This window comes from Halichoerus grypus, chromosome 3, assembly GCF_964656455.1.
Source record: "Halichoerus grypus chromosome 3, mHalGry1.hap1.1, whole genome shotgun sequence".
Taxonomy (NCBI): domain Eukaryota; kingdom Metazoa; phylum Chordata; class Mammalia; order Carnivora; family Phocidae; genus Halichoerus; species Halichoerus grypus.
In genome coordinates, this window is record NC_135714.1 from 206,899,800 (window position 1) to 206,919,475 (window position 19,676).

General features: G+C 53.8%; 1 protein-coding gene across 9 annotated transcripts in view; it reads right to left on the minus strand.

Moving 5' to 3' along the window:
• ARHGEF10 (Rho guanine nucleotide exchange factor 10) overlaps positions 1-19,676 on the minus strand; it is a 105,255-nt gene that overhangs the window by 30,292 nt on the left and 55,287 nt on the right. For 7 of the 9 annotated variants that reach the window (XR_013446679.1, XM_036110716.2, XM_036110715.2 and 4 more), the window contains 5 exons: positions 18,705-18,821; positions 16,746-16,838; positions 13,314-13,484; positions 11,585-11,730; positions 8,428-8,603 (listed from right to left, as the gene is read on the minus strand). Coding sequence is in view for 8 of the 9 variants with exons in the window: in XM_036110716.2 (XP_035966609.2) it covers positions 8,428-8,603; positions 11,585-11,730; positions 13,314-13,484; positions 16,746-16,838; positions 18,705-18,821 (703 nt within the window). In the remaining variant the exon portion in view is untranslated. The remainder of the gene's footprint in view (positions 1-8,427; positions 8,604-11,584; positions 11,731-13,313; positions 13,485-16,745; positions 16,839-18,704; positions 18,822-19,676) is intronic. The other 2 variants (XM_078069904.1, XM_036110713.2) reach the window with 1 other exon arrangement.

Below are 19,676 nucleotides of genomic sequence, written 5' to 3' on the forward strand. Positions count from 1 at the left end.
ATCTCGCCACCGGGGACTCAGGAGTCCCTCTGGGAGAACGCAGAAGCCTCTCCCATCTTGCGTTCCTCGTGTGCACCCAGGGACAGTGTGCCTTCCCACCCACCTCGGTACCACCCTGAAGCTGGAGGGGGATGGTGTGCCCGGCATCTGCAGTATTTAAACCAGGACAGCTTCGGGAGCTCCCCAAGTCTCCCCACACGAGCAACTACCCTGCAGGTGGCCACCGCCTTGGAGCCTCCGGGAAGCAGCCCCGCGGGAGGAGCCCCACGCACCCCAGAAGCCAGCCGGCCGCGGCAGGCGGGCAGCCTTCACCCACAGAGGCTCCCTGCTAAGGGCGTGAGCCGTGTTAGTCATCAAGTGATCTCAGCTTTGGGGACAAGCGGGCAAAGGGTTAGCACGCGGACAAGCTGAAGCTGGTGGAGCGTTTCCGTGAACCGTGTGCACACACTGGTGGTACCGCGTGTGAGATGGACACGCTGGACCAGAGGTCCTCTGTGGCCGTCGTGGACGTGCCGCCCAGACGCCAAGAACTCACAGGTCATCTCTCGCCGGGGCCTCCCCACCCCACGCCTCCCAGAGACGGGCCGTCCTGCCTGGGCGCTCAGGACCGCAGGGCCTCACGGTCACCCCGCGGTCAGCGCTGCCGGGTCACCCAGGCCAGAGTGTCCCAGCAGGCGCAGCGAGGCGGGACAGGGGAGGAAGGGGAGCAGGGCTCGGGCGGACGGAGGGCCACCACGGTCCTCGTCCTCAACTGTTAGGGCTGACTCTGATTTCAAAACCAAACCTAAGCATACACGCGCGTTTCTGGCCGGGTCACTAAATACTCGTACGTGCTAAATGTTTCGGCTGTCTGCACCAGTGGAAGGAAGGCAGGGCTGACTCTCAGCGCTCCTGGCGCACAGACCGCAGTCTCGTGAACGCATCTTCACCGCCCTCCAGCGCGGCTTCAGGAGCCTCGCTGCCCCGAGAAGCCATCTGGGTCTCATCACAGGGACAACCAAATCTCCTTGACTGAAAACCTGTACGGGGCTCAACACTCAGTGCACCATGACAGGGAACAGGACAAACCCCACGCGGGGCTCCCAGGCCCTGCGGCCACACGGCCGGCCTTGCTCCGTTGCAGGGGGCTGGCCTGGACGCCCTCGGTCCCGGTCACCGTCTGCGGGCGCTGCGGACCACCTGTTACCAGCCCAGCACCCGGATGCAGACCATGGACGCAGACCGTGGGGGTCTAGCTGACGGTCTCCAGCTGCTGTCCAGGAGCAGAGCGGATGTGGGTGGGCAGCCGGCCGGTCTCTGCGACGGGGGGCGGGGGGCCTCCCCTCCATCGGCGCACAGGGAGCTGAGGGTCACGCACGGCAGGGGAGCGAGCTCTGCGGCACGGCTTCGGACGCATGCCACGTGGCCGGTGTCACCAAGGCAACCGGGCAACACGCCTTCCTCCTCTCCGGTCCCTCCCAGGGCAGCCCTGGCCCTAAAACGTGCTGTGCCTTTCCAATCACTAGGGTCTCCCTGGAGGCGGCTGCACCCTCCTGTCTCTGACCGTGCAGACACCCCGGCTCGCTGGCTCAGAAGGGAGGGCAGGCCGCGGGTGTGTCCCCGCCCACAGGCCACGGCAAGCTCGGGGACGCTGGGGGGGGGCACGTGGATCAAGCCCTCAGCCCTCGAGACGCCACACCGGGACTGAACAAACCCCACGTGCTGGCCCTCTGCTTCGCAGAGTGAGAACCCGGCCCCACAGCCCAGACCGAGGGCTCTTGGTGACAGAAGTCGAGGCCCGGCTTCGTATTTTTAAAGTGCAGGCACCACGTGGGCCTCTGCCTTCGGAGGTAGAGGGGTCAGAGTGTGGTTTCCACTCCACTGCTGACGTGCACCCCTGCACACCCACCTCTGGCCACAAAACCATAAACCACACCCACATCCCCCCAGCGTGGCATCTGTGGTTTCTTTTTTTTTTTTTAAGATTTTTATTTATTTATTTGACAGAGAGAGAGACAGCGAGAGAGTGAACAGAAGCAGGGGGAGTGGGAGAGGGAGAAGCAGGCTTCCCGCCGAGCAGGGAGCCCGATGTGGGGCTCGATCCCAGGACCCTGGGATCATGACCTGAGCCGAAGGCAGACGGTTAACGTCTGAGCCACCCAGGCGCCCCGCATCTGTGGTTTCCTTACAGTTCACTTTCTGCCCAGGACCCACCCCACCCCTGCCCCAGCCTCTCCCTCCGGGACCCTCCTCCTCCCCCTGCCCTCCCCCTGCCCCAGCCTCTCCCTCCTGGACCCTCCTCCTCCACCAGCCCTTCCCCTGCCCCAGCCTCTCCCTCCGGGACCCTCCTCCTCCCCCTGCCCTCCCCCTGCCCCAGCCTCTCCCTCCTGGACCCTCCTCCTCCACCAGCCCTTCCCCGTGCCCCAGCCTCTCCCTCCTGGACCCTCCTCCTCCCCCTGCCCTCCCCCTGCCCCAGCCTCTCCCTCCTGGACACTCCTTCTCAGAATTCAAGGATGCCGAGGTCTCTGCCAGCTCATGTGTAACAATGATGTGATCCCCTCCTTGTCCCCGACCCCTGGTACCCACGGCCAGAGCCCCCACTTTGCAGCCGGACTGCAGAAGGAGGTCTGGCACTTTGAGAAGACTTGAGCAGAGAGCGGACACACTCTGCAGATGCTCTGGGGCTGGGAGGGACGCCGATCCAGAGCAGATGGTCTGGCTGGCCTTCTCTTCTCTGTACAGAGTTGCTGGGGGCAAGCAGGGGGCAACTTTGCTCCCTGGAGCTGCACGCTACCCGGGAAAGGGCAGGACGCCACCAGGGTGGTCTCACCCTATTCCCACGGCGGTTTCGGCTGCACAGCGTGCAGTCTGCGGCTGCTCCATGAGAAGCAGATGCTGGTCCCACGGCCACGCAAGCCAAGGCCTGCCCTGCACTGGTAAGAGTGCGCCGCGCCCGAGCACAGAGAAGTGCAGCCAGGCTGACTCTCACCATCATCTTCAAGGACTAACTAACGGGACAGCAACGGGCCTGATCCCCACAGGACCACAGTACCTGCCCCGCACACCACGCGCTCCCCTCGGAAACACGCTCAGCCTGCACACCGTTCTCGGGTGTCGGAAGGCCTTCTGGGACATGCCGAAAAGAGGCGATGGCGGGTCTCTTCCAGCGGAGGCTCCTGCGGGGTGGGGACCCCCTCCCTCCCCAGCTCTGGCAGCACCGTCCCCTGAAAACTGGGAGAGCTCCAGGGTCTACCATCGAATGGAACTGATCTCTATGGATCCTGCACGAGTCAGCTTATCTCTGGCAACAGGGAAATGTATTTTCTGGTAAACCCACCAGACAAGGGGGGAGCACAGTGATGGTAGGAGCATAGGCAACTCTACCAGGTGCATCACGTAAACCCACCGCACTGCGGGGACTTTCCCTCCCCAACCCCAGCCCCAACTCACAAAATCGGCGAAAACTGTTCAATCACCCCAGAAAAAAGCACAGAATTTGGCAAAGTAATTCAGAAGTTCTGGAAGCTGAAACCAACCCACGGCCCCAGAGGACCCCTGGACGAATCCGTGGGCACCAGCCTGCAGGCCCCTGCACAGAGAGCAAAGCTCAATGCCAATAAAATGTCACAGCTCCAGGAGAGGGACGCGGCAAAGCAGATGCACACTCTGCCTGGGCTCCTCTGGGGTGGCGCCTCCTGTGGGCGGCTCCCACGGGGCCGAGGATGGCGGCCACGCGGGCTCCTGCAGCCTGGTTGCTAGGGCAGCAACACCCACGCTCTGTCTTCAACGCTGAACCACAGACCGAATTTTCCAACGCTGATCTCAGAGCTCAGTCGCTCACACAGCAGGAAAGTCACGTGGCTACGGGCGGAGCAAAGAATTCCTATTTAGCGTCTCAAAATAATTGATGGATGACAAATGCAAGAGAATCAGAAGGAACAAAAGCACTGTGGGTGAGTCTGAAGCCCTTCTCTAAAAACTCAGAGACCGCCGAGACAGCCCGGCTGACTGACTCATGGAGGGGACAGTTTTATCTGCATGAGCAGCGCACGACTCGCTGGCTGCAGGCTGGTGGGAAGGAGATCAATATTATGGATGGGAGGCACACAGAGCAGCTCATTGTCTGGCCCCAACAACAGACGGGCCCTCATTGCTGGTGCGTGAGGATGAGCAGGACAGTCCTTCCCCAGTGCTGAACACGCCGGCGAACGGACTGGTCCCTGTTTCCCTGACCGGAAGCCTGAAAACGCCCCACGGAATCTGGCTTGAGTTCAGTCTTCCAACACACACAGAATGAGCACATTTTAATTTGTTAAAAAAATTTTTTTTTAATCTGGAAGGCATTTAAAAGGCCATGGACTCCACACCCATTGTTTCAGAGCTTACAGCTAAAACTCGGATCCCCTCTAGGGACAGGGAGACCAAGACACAGGGGTCCGCGCAGCTCAGGTGCACCACTAAGCCAGGAACGAAGCAAATACCCGCTCCCACAGAGGTCTGGGTGCTGGGGACCCCCGACCTGCAGACTCAACCCGCTGGCCTCCCCGCTCTCAGCAGCGTCTGTCCACTCGGCGCTGCCCAGGTAATGGCCACCGTACACTCAGAAAGAGCGAACCGTATTGTATGGGAATATAGCAGGGAGCCCTGCCATAAAAACTCTTCAACAAGTGACACGTCCGACACGGAGCTGAGATTAGTGGGTGACAGATTCAGGAAACGGGAACACGAGGATGGGTCCAACAACAGACTGGTGCTCTGCAAAGCGCCCCTCCCAGGACTCCGGGGCTGAGAACACGGCTTCCTGGAGGCCTTCCCTTCTGGAAAGCTGTGTCCGGACAATTCCCGGACAATTCCCAATCCAACCCTTTTATTCACAATCTGTTAACAAGGGAGGACCCCTCCACACATGAACAGCACATTAATTCTCTCTCCTGGAGAAAACAGCATTACCTACACATGACCAATCACCTTCAACCTGCTCTTCGTTATTCCAAGAAACAGGCAGTTTATGGAGTAATCAGCAATTCTGTGTTCCCACTCCGACCCTACGCTTTGTTGTCCCGGTGTCCAAGCACGCGTGTAACTGAAGCCGTAAGAGGAAGAGGATCTGCCAAGCTGCGTCTCAGGTTCTGGGGTCCGCACGGCACCACCCTGCCAGGTCCAAGAGCCCTTCCTCCAGACGAAGCAATCCCACCAGCTGGAGAGCCAGCACAAGCATTTCACTAGGTCTTACACAATCACAGGATAACCTGGAAGCCTCTTCCAGTTCACATTTCTGTGGACAGAACTGGACCCTGCGAACAGACAGTTGTCGGTCCTCCGGATTCCAGAGGGACTGCCACAGGCTGGGAAGGTTCCAGTCACAAAAACTCTTGACTCCCTGGACACACAAACTCCTTACTGTGCTCCTGGCAGGTGTCAGATGCACATCAGCTGAAGGAATCAATCAACCAACTGATGCACGTCCTCCCACCCTCTATCTACTGAAATCCTACTCCTTCTTTAAAACCTAGCTTAAGAGGCATCTCTCTGAGAAAATTATCCTTTTTTGATCTCCCAAAATATTTTGCGCCCTCGTTTCTGTTAAGGAATGTATCACAGTGTGTCACACCCGTGTTCTTGCATCCGTCTCCCTGGGCTTCCAAAGGCACCATCTACCCCTTACTCAGTTGGGGGTTACCAGGACATGGCACTCGGTTTAGAGCAGGCCTTCGATAAACAGGCAGGTAGAAAGACACAGTTTAATTAAAAATTTAACAGTGGTTGGTGATTCCATTTTTCTTTTCATTCGCTCAACAAATACTCATTGGGCACCCACTGCAGGCCCAGTCACAGAGCCGGAAGGGAAACAATGAGGGATTAACGAATTGTAGAGGAAGTCCCCCACACACTCATCAGTTACCAGTACCCTGGCTTCTTAAAATAAAGGCACTGTAGTAACAGACCATTCTGAAAGAGGGCGCACGCCACCACTAAGGGCCGCAGCGCATGAAGTGACATGGATTCCGCCCGCCCACAAAATGGAGCAGAACGAATGTCTACGGATGGCAGACAGGTCTGTCAATTAAATTCTCTTTAGGACAGTGTACAAAAAAGATTCTCCCCGAACAATTGCTTTCACCGAGGTTACGTGTGTGCTTGTTCAAAGGGACGTGAAAAGGTCACAGCAAGTCTGCAGAACACAATTGTGTATGTTTCCAAGTATTTTCCAAAGTCTCTTGAACTTTGGATACATCAACAAACTTCTCTTTAAATTGAAGAATGAAGAAAACCGGATACTCTCCAAAGTGCCACAGTTTCTTCTCACGGACAATGACAACCACGTACCTGCCGTCACGGATAGAAGCTTGTAGGAATGCTTACGGCGCCTGTGTCCTTTCTTCCATGGACAGTAGACCCTTGAACAACTTGGCTTTAACCTGTGCGGGTCCACTTCTACACAAGTTTCTTTGATAAATACAGGGCAGTCCCGTAAATGTGTTTTCTCTTATCATTTTCTTAATGACGTTTTGTGTCCTCTCGCTTCCTTTATTGTTGGAACACGGTATAGGATTCATGTAACATACAAAGTGTGTGCTAGCCAACTGTTGATGTTATTGGTAGGCCTTCCAGTCAACAGCAGGTTTTTAATAGTTAAGATTTTGGAGAGTCAAAGTATGTATGAGGATTTTCAACGTACAGGGGGTTGGTGCCCCTAACCCCCGTGTTCTTTAAGGGTTGACTGTATTTTAAAAATTGAGTCTTCCTCCTATTTGCTTTTTAATATTGCTAACCGATTCCAATCTTATTCTAAGTTAGCTCAACAGAGTCATAAATAAAAATATGAGTAAGAAAACGTAGTGCTGCCTTAATATGCAGTATCTGTTCTACAGGTCAAAGCTGTCCCTGAGGACTTGGGCGCAAGCACACCATCTTAATTACAAATACCTTTTAACACTGCTACCATTATAAACACACAAAGGCATGATTTTGTTCATAAAACCAAGACACACGTTGGATTTGCAACCAATACTGACAAGCAATTTAAATGGGCTTTTACAAACTTTTAACAAATGACATACCCAAGTTGAACTTGAGTAAGATCTTACCAACATGCATCAGTTTGGAAGAACCCTCCCCTTCCCTCCCCACATCACTCCTCGGTATATCCCTGCTGTGGAAAACCTGTGACACAGTCTGGCATTTTGATTACTCGCTGAGACTGTTTGCAATTCCTTTAAGAAAGACTTAGCAGTTAGCGATTCAGGACTGTAGGACCTGTAATACCGTGCTTGAGGACATGGTCTACCAGGCCGATTACCCAACCAAGTGACCGACTATTAACGTCACATAAACAAGAACAACGGGAGACCTCACAGCAAATTAGACCTAATGCTCATCGGGCCCTGTTCCTGTGAGTCCAAGCGAACGTGCATATGCAGCCAGAAAAGTTACAGGGTTTAAAGGCACCTTCTTCTGAACATGTCAGAAGCAAAATAATCTGAAAGGTTGTCCAATATATTTACATCACAAATATTCAATATAAAGGCTCATTCCATGTATGAAAAGATTTACTGCAAGTCCCCATTCACTCCATTTGGTGTGTTCCACAACTGGGGCAGAGGCTGGTGAGTAAGTGAAACTAGCCAGGCTTTATTTGGATTAAAAAAGAGAAATGGAGGGGCGCCTGGGTGGCTCAGTCGTTAAGCGTCTGCCTTCGGCTCAGGTCATGGTCCCAGGGTCCTGGGATCAAGCCCCGCATCGGGCTCCCTGCTCAGCGGGAAGCCTGCTTCTCCTTCTCCCACTCCCCCTGCTTGTGTTCCCTGTCTCGCTCTCCCTCTCTGTCAAATAAATAAATAAAATCTTTAAAAAAAAAAAAAAAAGAAAAATGGAAGGAGAAAGTCATGAATACTACACTACGTTCAAAATCTACAGTCCGAAGCCCATAAATATTACCCAGCTGTTGAAGCATTGCCGAAGTATCAGGATACCCTTGGCTCATCCTGGCTCGCCCCTCCCTGGGGAGCCTGGGGGAGGGGAGAGAGGAGGGGCTGCACGAGGTGGGGCACAGCAGAGCAGAGCCTACCACCGAGGTCCACATGCTAGAGGACTTCCATGCACGCTCAGGAGACAGGAGACAGAGCCCTCACTGGGGGAGGGCTCTGAACTGGGAAACGCAGAAGAGAAATCAGACCTGGGGAGACTGAACGCATCCTACATGGCGGGGTTTTCTGTAAACCCAAAGGATGCACACCAGTGGGGACAAGCTCAAAGATGAGGGTCCAGTGGGCTTATCTGTCTACATTTATCAGCCAACATAAAATACAGGCTCCAAAGATGGTATCGTTCAACAGCCTGACCATCTCCGTGGATCCTTGGATGCTGCGGAGGCCGAGGAAACAGGGCCTATTCGGTTGGCGCTGACGCCGGCCCCAAGAGGCGCACGCACGTTAGTAAAGTGTCACTTACTTGGCTTAGCGTTGGCGACCACCGCCAGGCTCTCGGGTGGGTGCACAGGGGGACACCTGTTTTCTCCAGCACCATCGTTATTGCCATACTCTACTACTTCCACGTGTCCAAGAGGAACGCTCCACTTTAATAAATACCTTTGGCTGGCGGACATTAGCGTGTTGCTGTCCGAGGTGCTGAAAGGAGGAGGCATCGGGATGTTATGATTCATTACAGGTGTCAGGATACTTTTCATCCCTTAGATATTCAAGTGAGAAACACATCCTGCTTCTGCCTTTCTTACACACAGTTACCATTTGGTTCTGTAAAGTGGCCTCCCAGTGGATGGTAGGAACTCTTCACTGCCTAATCTTGGAAGACGGGAGAACACGGGATGCTTATCTCCCAGAAAACTCTCATGTTCCCATAAAAGCTTAAAAGGAACATGCTGGAGGCTCCCTGATGGATACTTGAGCCAAGATGCTCATGCGTTCTGGCAAATACTGTTAACAGGAAAATTTCCTATGTGCAGAGATATTCTCTGTTCATTTCGTATCAAAGTTCCTTTTTTACTCTCAGTTACAGTGTAACTATTTTAATAAAATTAAATCTTGTCATTATGCTCCATGATTAAATGAAAAAATCCCATGACCTATGTAGATTTTTTTCTCCTTTTACCATAAAATGGAGCATACATGAAGAGAAACACACAAAGCATGGCTGTTCAGATAGGCGGAAAATGCTAGAGCAGACACCTCCTTGAGCAGCACCCAGTCAAGGCTACAAGGCTACCAGCAGCCTGAGGCCCTCCATGTGCCAGGAACCCGCCCCCCTGCCCCCCCCGGCAAGACAATCACTGTTCCTTACTCTGATGATTATCACAGTTTGCTTTCTTCAAGATATACATATTTTTTCCAATCAAAATGTACACAGGAATAACCAAAATGCCGGAGACTATACTTTAAACCGAAATACTTGGCGTGTTGGAAGCCAACTGGTACCCAAGCGCTCCGACTTCCCTCTGATGTTAGAGGGCTTTACTTTTCAATGTCTAGTCTGCGTGGGCAGGGGAAGGAGGAGAAGGCAGAACTCAGACACTGAGTAAGAAAGATTGCGTGTTCTGTGAGTTAGGCGTGCTCTCTACATAAAAAGAGAAGCCCATGAACCTGGCCCCAATTTCTACTCCTCCTGTTGTAATCTAAAATCCTCACTCCCACAGAGGTTTGGGGGACCTTGCTGTTCTGATAACCCTTGGGGCCATTTGAACATCTCAGCCTGACCAAAGTGGGTCATCCCTTCACTGCCTCCTGGGGGTGTCGCTGAGAACACGTCAGTGGGAACTGAACTATCTTCCTTTCCTCACTTTGTAGAAGGTCATCCGAACCTGGGATCCCTGCCACAGCCCGGGTATTATTTTAAGGAACAGCCCTGGTAGTGAACACAGATAAATCCACTTTTAAGTGTTCATCCACTTCTTGTTCATCTTGGAAGTGTATTTGTCAGCTTGAGGTTTTTAAAACGACATAAAATTTCAAAAGACCCAAACTGACTGAGGAGCATTTGGGGCGCCTGGGGGGTGGCTCAGTCGCTTAAGCGTCTGACTCTTGATTTTGGCTCAGGTCATGATATCGGGGTCGTGAGATCGAGCCCCACATGAGGCTCCGTGCTGAGCGCGGAGTCTCCTTGAGATTCTCTCTCTCCCTCTGCCCCTCCCCCACTCGTGCTCTCTCCTCTCTAATAAATAGAATCTTTAAAAAAACTGGCATATTTTGCAGACTTATTCTGTAGCTGCCTCAGAGCAGGTGAGGACGAGGAGGAACCATAATAAAAACAGACAGTTACCAGGCAGCACCATGCCGGGCGCGGAGCTGAAGGGCCTGACAGTGGTCCCTGGCCGGACCCGCCCAGGAATCCCAGGGATGGCTGGCTTCCCCACCATTACTCTGCAGAGTGTGGGCGTGAGGCTCGGCGAGATGGGGTGATTCCCCGGAGCCCTGAGGAGGCTGCAACCCGGGCTGCACGGCATGAGCCCCTGGATGCCCAGCCCCCGCCCCGGCCTCCCTGCTGGGGCTCCTCAGCACCACAGGGCGGCCGCCACGGGAGGACCACAGGCATACATGCTGGCTCCCACCCGGTGATGTGCTCACGAAGGCCTAACACCCAGCTCCTGCTGGGAGAGGGAGCCCTGCCTGTCTCACGGGCCAGTCTCTGTGCTGTCAACACCCGGAGTGCACGAGTTCGAGCTGCCAGTGGTTTGGCAACTGCATCCCAAACTCCTGAGAGTTTAACAACGGAGCCTCTCAAGCCATGATGAGCTGCTCAGGACACCACGCCAGTGTGCGCTACTTGATAAAGTACCCAGGGCACTCAGCTCAAAACATTCACGTCTGCCTCAGTTCCCTTACCATCCCTCTCTACCTGAAGACACTAACTTCTCAGATATCGTCAACCAGCTACAACATTCTAGGTGTTAGGGAGCAGTCCTGATGGTAAATGACTTTAAGGATAAGAAATGATGAAGTGGTATGTACTCATTTTCTTGGTTCACAGTGAATATAAACGCCACCGATATAATCATACAAGAAAAACGCTTACCAAAAATGTCTCCACCGGGAGGCAGCTAAAGAGAAAGGATCTGAACAATGATCACAACAAGACTGTAGAGTGATTTAGGAGGGAAATAAAAGAAACACAATGCAGTTTCTGGTTCCAACATTGGCCTTACATTTAAAGAAAAATATACCATTCATCCCGAATTTCCTCCAGCAGTGACCTTGTGACTTAACACTGGACCCGTTTAAAAATACACTTGTCTAGGGGTGCCTGGGTGGCTCAGTGGGTTAAGCGTCTGCCTTCAGCTCAGGGCCTATCTTGGGGTCCCGGAATGGAGCCCCGCATCGGGCTCCCTGCTCAGCGGGAAGCCTGCTTCTTCCCCCACCCCGCTGCCCCTGCTTGTGTTCTCTTTCAAATAAATAAAATCGTTTTAAAAAAATTAAAAAATAAAATAAAAATACGCCTGTTTAGGTCCTGGTTCCCCTTCATCACAGGACGAGGTGATGAAGTTCTGTGCACATATCGGGGCAGCTTGAATGGGAGCATTAGCGGAGCCGTGCACTCATCTGGGACGCGGCACGTTCCCGGGCGCAGAGCCGATCCCGCGACTTAGGCGCATGCTCACCGTGTACTGACCGTGGCGCACATTAACACATCGCTCAGCATGAAGATGCGGCGCTCCTTGGTTTTAATGATCTCCCCTCTGTCGTTGTAAACGGTTTCTATCATATCGTCGGATCGCACGAGGTACCGATTCCCACTGCTGAGAAGCTGAACATTCAAAGTCACACTTGACATGCTTCCCGCAATCAAGTTCATCAAAAGAAGAAAAAGGGTGAGCGAAAGTCTTGCAAAATACAGGAGCATAAAGCGTCAAAACTTTGCAGATTTTCCCCTTTACAGAGAATTCATGCACTTCCAATCGTACTTTATGTATATACTACGTAGAATTCTGAGAGTGGCTTTTTTTTTAACTACATAGTTTCATGGACAGTGTTTGGAGCTATTCTAAACGGTGAAAGGAGTCTAACCCAGCCCTTGTAAACACAATTCCTCCAGCTAAGAGATACTGACTCAGCAAAGGAGGGCTCATTTGTTTTCACCTGTCAGTCATATTCCTTCTCTTTAAATGACTTGCCCCAGTATAAGCTCCATTCCTTACAGACTCTCATCCACAGCCGGCCAACCATTGTTATTTATAACTCTATGCCGACCAGAATGTTTTATGTAAGTGCAATAGCTACTCGGGGATTTTCATTTTCCAAAGGATAGCATAATTAAGAAAACATCTTAGCTTCTTGTGATACGCCATATTTCATTTCACTGAGCCAAACACAGTACCCTTGGTCCTTTGCAGAGATGCTTTGTACTCATTAGTATGATGAGATAAGTCATAAAGAAGTCAGACTTATAACAATTCAGCCCAAAGGAACATGGGGAATTCATGTTCAGATGGTCTGAACACCCAGATGGTGTTCTGATCCTTTATCTGCAGTAGCCAAGCTGTCAACCTATTCTTGACATGCTCACGGGGATGATGAGGCTGCGTGCACAGGTTCGGGATTGCTAGCAAGGGACACACACCACTTCCTCCTCGGCCTTACTCTGTCCCCACAGATTTGCAAGCACTGTTAGCACAGGCAAGCAGGATCCTAAACAACATAACCATCACTTAATGCAATTTTCAGCTCATAGAAATTCCTATATAAATCATTTAGAAGATCAGGAAAAACCTGTTCCTCAAAATGTATTAAAGTTCTTATAGTTAAGCCACTGACTGTCACTATCTGGTAGGAAATCACCCCTACAGACAGAAATGAAAGTGATTTTAGCAATGATAAATACGATATGGAATTATTTAACACCGCTCCTATCAATGAACCTCTTCTTGTGGACCAGGGCTGTAAGTAAGTATGGTGAAGTCTACATAAAATCAGCTTGCTGTTGCAGGAAGAGGACTTGTCAATATAAAGCAGAAATACAGCCTAGGAACTGCTTTCATGCCATATTTTCCTCACGTTTCCATGATAAACACAGCTTAGTCCATGCAAAGACAGGTGCAGATAAGAACGTATGTAACACCCTCTGCTTTGATTACGACCATCTAAGAGAAAACACCGCATTTTGGCAGTAAGATTCAGACCGTGTGAGGGTCTTGTGACTGTGGGAGCCCCTTCCCCGAGAAAACGCGCCCGGACCCGCCCGATGCTCTCCATCGACTTCCGAGGCAGGGCCCTGGGCCGCGGCGTCACTGCAAAGCTTCCAGAAGATTAGTAGCAAGTGGTGGGAAGAATGGTGGCTTGTTAGTACAAAGCAAACTGAATCCCAGCACAGACTGAGAAGCCTCGGTCAACCTTGTTCAGGTATCTCTCGTTAATGGCTTTGGCGACGTGCTTGATCTCGCAGCGCTGGTCGGCGTCTCTCTTTCTCTCATTCAGCTTCTCCGCTAAGGTTTCCAGCTCTGTCAGCGCCATCTGAAGGGGCAGCCGGTCAGGGTGGCCTTTGGATGTATTCTTCAGCATGTCCTGGGGGAGAAAGACGGTGAAAAGGAGACGTGTGACTGCTGGTTCCAAGGGCGCAGGTGGCTGCCCACGCACGCTCCCAGCCAGGAGCCGCGACGTCTGACGGCCGCATCAGCTACTTCTGGGGGAGGACAGAATAAGCACCGGGGAGAGAGTAATAAGCCAAGTGACTCACGATTTGGATACACACTGGAACAGCTCCTTTTGCAAAAACAAAATGAACTCATTAAATGGCTTTGCTAACGGGAAAAAAACAGCAATTCCCAATAAAGGGCACTGTACATACGAACGTGCCACATGTGAGAAACATCCCGCTCTCTGTAGCTACATTCAAGGTAACTCCGGCCTGTCTCTCTCAACCCGAGTCGGACCAGCGGGCCCAGGCCCCAAAGGTCGGCTTCCAGACGCGAAGTGGGTGGCATTACTCCCGTGCCTCCACCCCGCCCCTGCTGCAAGGGGGCCACGCACCCTCTCGTCCGCGTCCGCAGGGTCACCAAGGGAAGCAGAGGTTGCACGGAGGACGAGGGAGCGACAGTCTGGTGACCGATAAAACGGCGCCACGTGCGTCCATTGCGGGAGTCGGTGTTCAGGAGCAACATCTAAGTGACAGTCCCGAGGGGGTCACCTCGCTTTTCCACCGGACCCTTAGTGTGTCTCAGCTGGCTCACGCAGACCACACCAACTTCTGCTGACGGAGTCAGACGCGGGCAGAAGCACCCTTCTCGCCCGGCCTCCCAGAGCTGACGCCCGCTCAGCTGGCGCGGGAATGCCACCGGGCCCTCAGCTTGTGACCCGCTTTTCGTCTGAAGAAACACAACCCTCCAGAAGCGATGACATATTTCCAGTCTGAACGGACCGTGTATACTGTGCCGTACGCCCGTGTCCCTACGAGTCACTTCAAACCCTATCAAGGCCACGAAGTCATGTCACGACGATTCTGGCTCCAAAGTCACGAGCTGGCGGAGCCAGCCTGGGACCTGAGCGCGACCAGGACGAGCACCACAGCAGCGGAGCTGTGGAGGGGGGCAGGGGGTCCTCCAGATGCCGGGAGAGAACCGAGTAAGGAAAAAGGGACGTCTGTCGTTCTGTCCAGTCTGAGAGTCATGTTGGTCCAACACGGGACAGAGAACGGCAGCAGGATACAGTGAGACAGAGAGTCCTACGGGACCACGTGTCCCAAACCAGCAGGCCCGGAAAAGCCGGGGCCACGCAGCTTTACCCTGGATCAGGGAAGGCTGTGGGGTCCCAGCACCACCAGTAACAGGGCCCAGGAGAGCTGGGATCAGTGCAGAGAGGGAGAGCAGGTGCCTGATGGGCCAAAGGAAGGGGAAGGAAGCACGCCGGGCCCCATGCCATCCCTCCCCGCGTGCGCAGAGCAGGACTCGGGAGGAGGGAACACGCCTGCCCCGTCTTCCAGCCCGGCCACCAGCCCCCGCGTCCCCCTCAGGCAACAGCTCCCAGAGCATCTTTACTGGGAGCAGGCTCCCTGGATGACCCACGCAATTCTGTCAGCCACACAGAGTGCACACTCTGAGTCCAACCGTGCATTTTCCTAAGTGCCCCGGACGCGCCCTGAGCCGCCCCCTCGCCTGCCAGGGAAGCCGCTCACAGAAACCCGGGAGCTCTCCGGTGAGCCTCCTGGTGCCCAGGCAGACGGGGAGGGAGGAGGGAGCACTACACAGGGACTGACCTCACCGAGCCCACGGGCAGCCGGGTGCAACAGCACGCCACACCTTCTTCCAGTGCAGTGCCCTCAGGCCGAACTCCGAGAAATGCCGCCCAGGACCACGTCCCTGCTCCCAGCCGGCGTGGGGCTCGTGCTTCTGTTCTTTCCCACGGCCTTCCCACCCTTTCTAAAAATATATATTTTGGGAAACACCTGGGCCAAAGGTTTGCCATGATTTATTAACGGCCAAAAGCTGACAAGCTAGATTGAAAACTACACCCAACTTTAATTAACTAAGAACAAAAAACTATTCATGAGCGAGGCGTGAAAACCCAGCAGGGTCGTGGGTGACCAGTGATCACCAGGCATTCACTAGCACGTCACCACGCACAGTCTGCATGTGAGTTTGAACGTGCGCCACGTGGGTTATAAGGCGGTTATGTCTTTGCCCTTGGTCCCTGTGTCCCCACCTCGCTAAAGAAGGAACCGTCTAATTGGTTCCCTACCGTCTTCCTTCCTCACCGAACTACCCACCTGGAGCCTCCCACATTTGAAGAGCTCAGTAAATACCGGACAACTGGAGGAATAAAACACATTTTCTGGATATTTTGATTTTAGGGGAAAGCAAACAGCTTCTGTTATTAACACTGTAACACAGACGCTGGAAACCAGAAACTGGATCTAATACGTACATATGATAACCGGACACTCGCTGGAAAAGGAACGTGGAAGAGGAAGACAGAAAGCCTAGGAGACGAGCCATGGAAGTAGCTGACACTAACAGTCTGACATGTGTATGCTTTCGCCCTCGGTTTTGTGAGCACTTTACTTAGCAGGTATGCTTCTCACAGATTTGGACGGCCACAACAGCAACCACAACCTCAAGGGAAGGGGCCTCGGCAACGATGCCGAGTGCCGGTCCATTTCCAGGGACGATGTCGCCATTCACCTTTGCTGCGTTCCCACACTCAAGCCACGCCGAGCCGCCTAGGAATCTGAGCCGGCGCGGACTGACCTCAGAAATGCCCCTTCAGACAGCCCACCATCCGCCTCTGTGCGGCGGGGCCCCCGGCTTTGGGGAGGACGAGGCCTGCACACAGACCGAGCGCCACATGGAATGCGTCACATCTGCCCTCAAAACCAGGTTTGTCGGAAACAACACACGCACCAATTTGAATACTCTTAGTTTTCAACCACTTGGGGTCCACGGGTGAGCCTCTCCACGCACCGTCTGCAGACCGCGCTCACGACAGGCACGGTTTGCATGAATCGTGACTTGGGCTCCTGAGCCCCCCGTCCCCTCTGGCCACAGAGGGTGGATCGTTTTTCCACCAGACCCCAGACCCAGACCCTGACCTAGACCCCGCCCCAGAAGGGGGCAGATTCCTTTCTGTCCCCGGGAACCCGCGTCCGGCCCCCTCCACCCCCGCAGGAGCTGGCTGGTGAGGGTCCGCGGCCGTGTCCACGCTCGGGGCCTGCACCCCCCGACTCTGCCCCCCCGTAACCGCTCGGGGAAGGAGGACAGAGGAGGCCGGAGACAGAACCAGGAGCACAGACGCGGCTTCCAGGCAGATGCTGGGAAAGGTGTGCGTCCTTACCTGGAGCAGCAGAATGAACTGTGGGAACCTCTGTATGGGCTTCATCATCAGACTGTAGAGCGTGACGCGGTCGGGGCTGGACTCCTGGCACTGCTGTGGGGAGAAGCCCGGCTTACTCGCGCTTCAGGGCTGCGGGGGCCCCCACCTCGGTCCTCCCGCCACAACAGAGACGCCTCGGCAGGCCCAGAGCCCACGCCCGTCTTCACTCAATGGACACAGTGCATGCAGATTTGCTGCGAAATCCTCCCCACACCTGGACTGCACCACACACATGCTTGCGCCTCTGAGTCCAGAGCGCGTTTGCATTCGATGCTTTACGGGCCACCTCTGACTGCCAGGCAGGGTTTGTCCATATACAAACGCATTTCAACCTTCTAGGGACTGAGCTAGTTTCTGAGATTCTACAACCACCTGAAAACTGCATTTACAAAAAAATAAAGAGGCGCCTGGGTGGCTCAGTTGTTAAGCATCTGCCTTCAGCTCAGGTCATGATCCCAGGGTCCTGGGATCGAGCCCCGCATCGGGCTCCCTACTCAGCCAGGAGCCTGCTTCTCCCTCTGCCACTCCCCCTGCTTGTGCTGTCTCTCTCACTTACTCTCTCTCAAATAAATAAAATCTTTAAAAAAAAGAAGAAGAAAAATACCCCAGAACCCCAAATAGGAGTTGCCAGGGCCCTTAAAAGCAGCTGGTCCACGCACTGGGGCGAGTTCTCTGCGGTGGCCACGCCGTCCAGGCTTGGCTCTGGGGGCGAGGGCCTCGGGGTGAGGGGTGGGGGTGACCTGGGCCTGTGTCCTGTGTGAGCTGCCCCAGGAGCGGCTGTGGCAGAGGATGGCTGGTGCGAGGGCGGCTCTCCCACGTGGCAGGGGCTTCCTAGTCCCTCGACGCGCCTCCCTGAGCCGGGGAGGGACGCTCCAGTGGGCCGGACCACTGCACACCGGGGTGGGGTCTCCAGCTAAGGGAGCGGTGTGGTCGGATGGCAGGGCGAGGGCCCAGGCCCACCACCACTAAGGCCGCTCAGCCTCCTGGCACCAGTTCCCGGGCTAGGCCAGGATGACACACACCCTTGTCCCCAGGCCACCTGGCAGGAGGTCCCCTGACAGTGGGGCTGCGGCTGCCCCTCGGCTGACATCCCATGTACTGTCAGTGTCCGCCAAGACGGTTACAACCTCCTCCAAGGCAGGGAACGTCTGAATGTGCTTCCGTCCCCCAGGAGCCGTGCTGTGATATGGAAAGCCTGCCGAGCACCGAGACCCCCGAAGCTGAGGGCTGGTGACCAGGGAAGGGGTTGGGGGTGGGGAATTCAGCCTCAGTGTAACCGGCCAGCGAGAATGTCACCTGAGTCCACTCGCTGCAGGTAGCAGGAGCTTCGAGAATTTAAGTAACAGGGACAAACTCTGGCTCAAGGTTTTATGACAGGAACTGGGGCCGCGTGCACGTGAGGTCTGGGGCCGGCGGCTGGCCACGGTGACGGGCCGTGGCTAAACATCCCAGGTCAGCAACTCCGCATCGTCAACGTCAGACGCACCTCACCTCTCACCAGAGCCCTCGGCCCATGGAGGGCTCGTCCTGCGGCAGTCAGCTTATTGCCGTGACTCGAATGGGGCCGGAGATCTCCACCCCAATCCCAAACGTTCTTTCTGTTGCCCCTAATGCCATGCTGAAGGACAGGAGGCCAAAGGCAGCTTCCTCTGGGATCGGACCTTACCTCTCAGCCTGCCCATCCATCCACCCCCTTCCAAGGATGTGCAAATAAAGGTTATTTTCAAAAAGCTCTACCACCCCTGAAAACTCATCTTCATTTCTAGCCCTGAGCCAACATGTCGGTACCAATATCTTTATGACAAATAACATGATATGTGTAGAGGCAAAGTGCGGTAAAATTTCACTACAAAGTATTTTGACATGGAACCTGTTATCAGAGGGTGTGAAAACCCAAGATGAAAAAAAAAAAGTGCTTACCTTTAAAAACTCGAGAAAAGCAGGCTTTGTAGCACACGTTTTCTTGAGGATTGCCACCGCTGTGCTGAAATTATTCACGTACTCGCTATAGGCATCGAGCACCATGGATTTGGAAAACTGAAGTAACAGAGAACAGTGAGAACTATCAGCAGTGCACAGAGCCCAGGGCCTCCCTCCGCCAGGACACGATAGAAGATCCGAAACCTGCCCTAAAAGTAAGCTCTCAGTCACTGCGATGTTTCCACAGGACAAACTTCATTACGACCCCATGTGGTTTTTTTTCTTCTTTAAGCAAACTTGTCAGGAATTGTTTAAACAGTGGGTCGATCTCACTTCGCTCACCCCGATGCGCTTGTCGGCATCCTTGTTCAGGTCCCTGGCGGTCTGGCCTTCAGCTAAGCGGTGTCCCTGACTACAGACACCCGTCTTTAGCTTCCGGCCAGTCCTCACTCTGTGGATTTCACCTCCGGAGGAGGACGCCATGCGGGCCCCTACAGCCTGCCTGGCGGGCCCTGAGCGTCCCCTGGAAATGCTCCGGGGGAGGAAGGAGACTGATTCCCTCCTGCTTCTCTGGCGGAGGGGCCACGCTGGTCCCTGTCCTGTTTCCCTAGAAACACCAAGAGGCCTCCCTCTGGTATTCTCCTAAGAGCCCACAAATTCTCAAGATAAACAGGCATATCCATGAGCAGGTATCTGATGTGACCGTCACTTACAGAAAAAATGCTTTCATCTCAACTATATATTGTGTAAGGTTTTTTCCCTTTTAAAAAAAAAATGTTGCCAAGGTCAATATTTCAAGAAGATAGAGTAATTGTAGACAGTGAACGCATAAAACAGCCAGAAAATGCAATTGCAAAGTAAATATGCAGTTTCCTCTTTGTTTTCCATAAAGATCCCCAAAAGGCATCATGCAAATATTTTAGTAAGAACTCCTGTTCCCGTGTTGTGTTCGAGGCATCCTGTAATTTATAC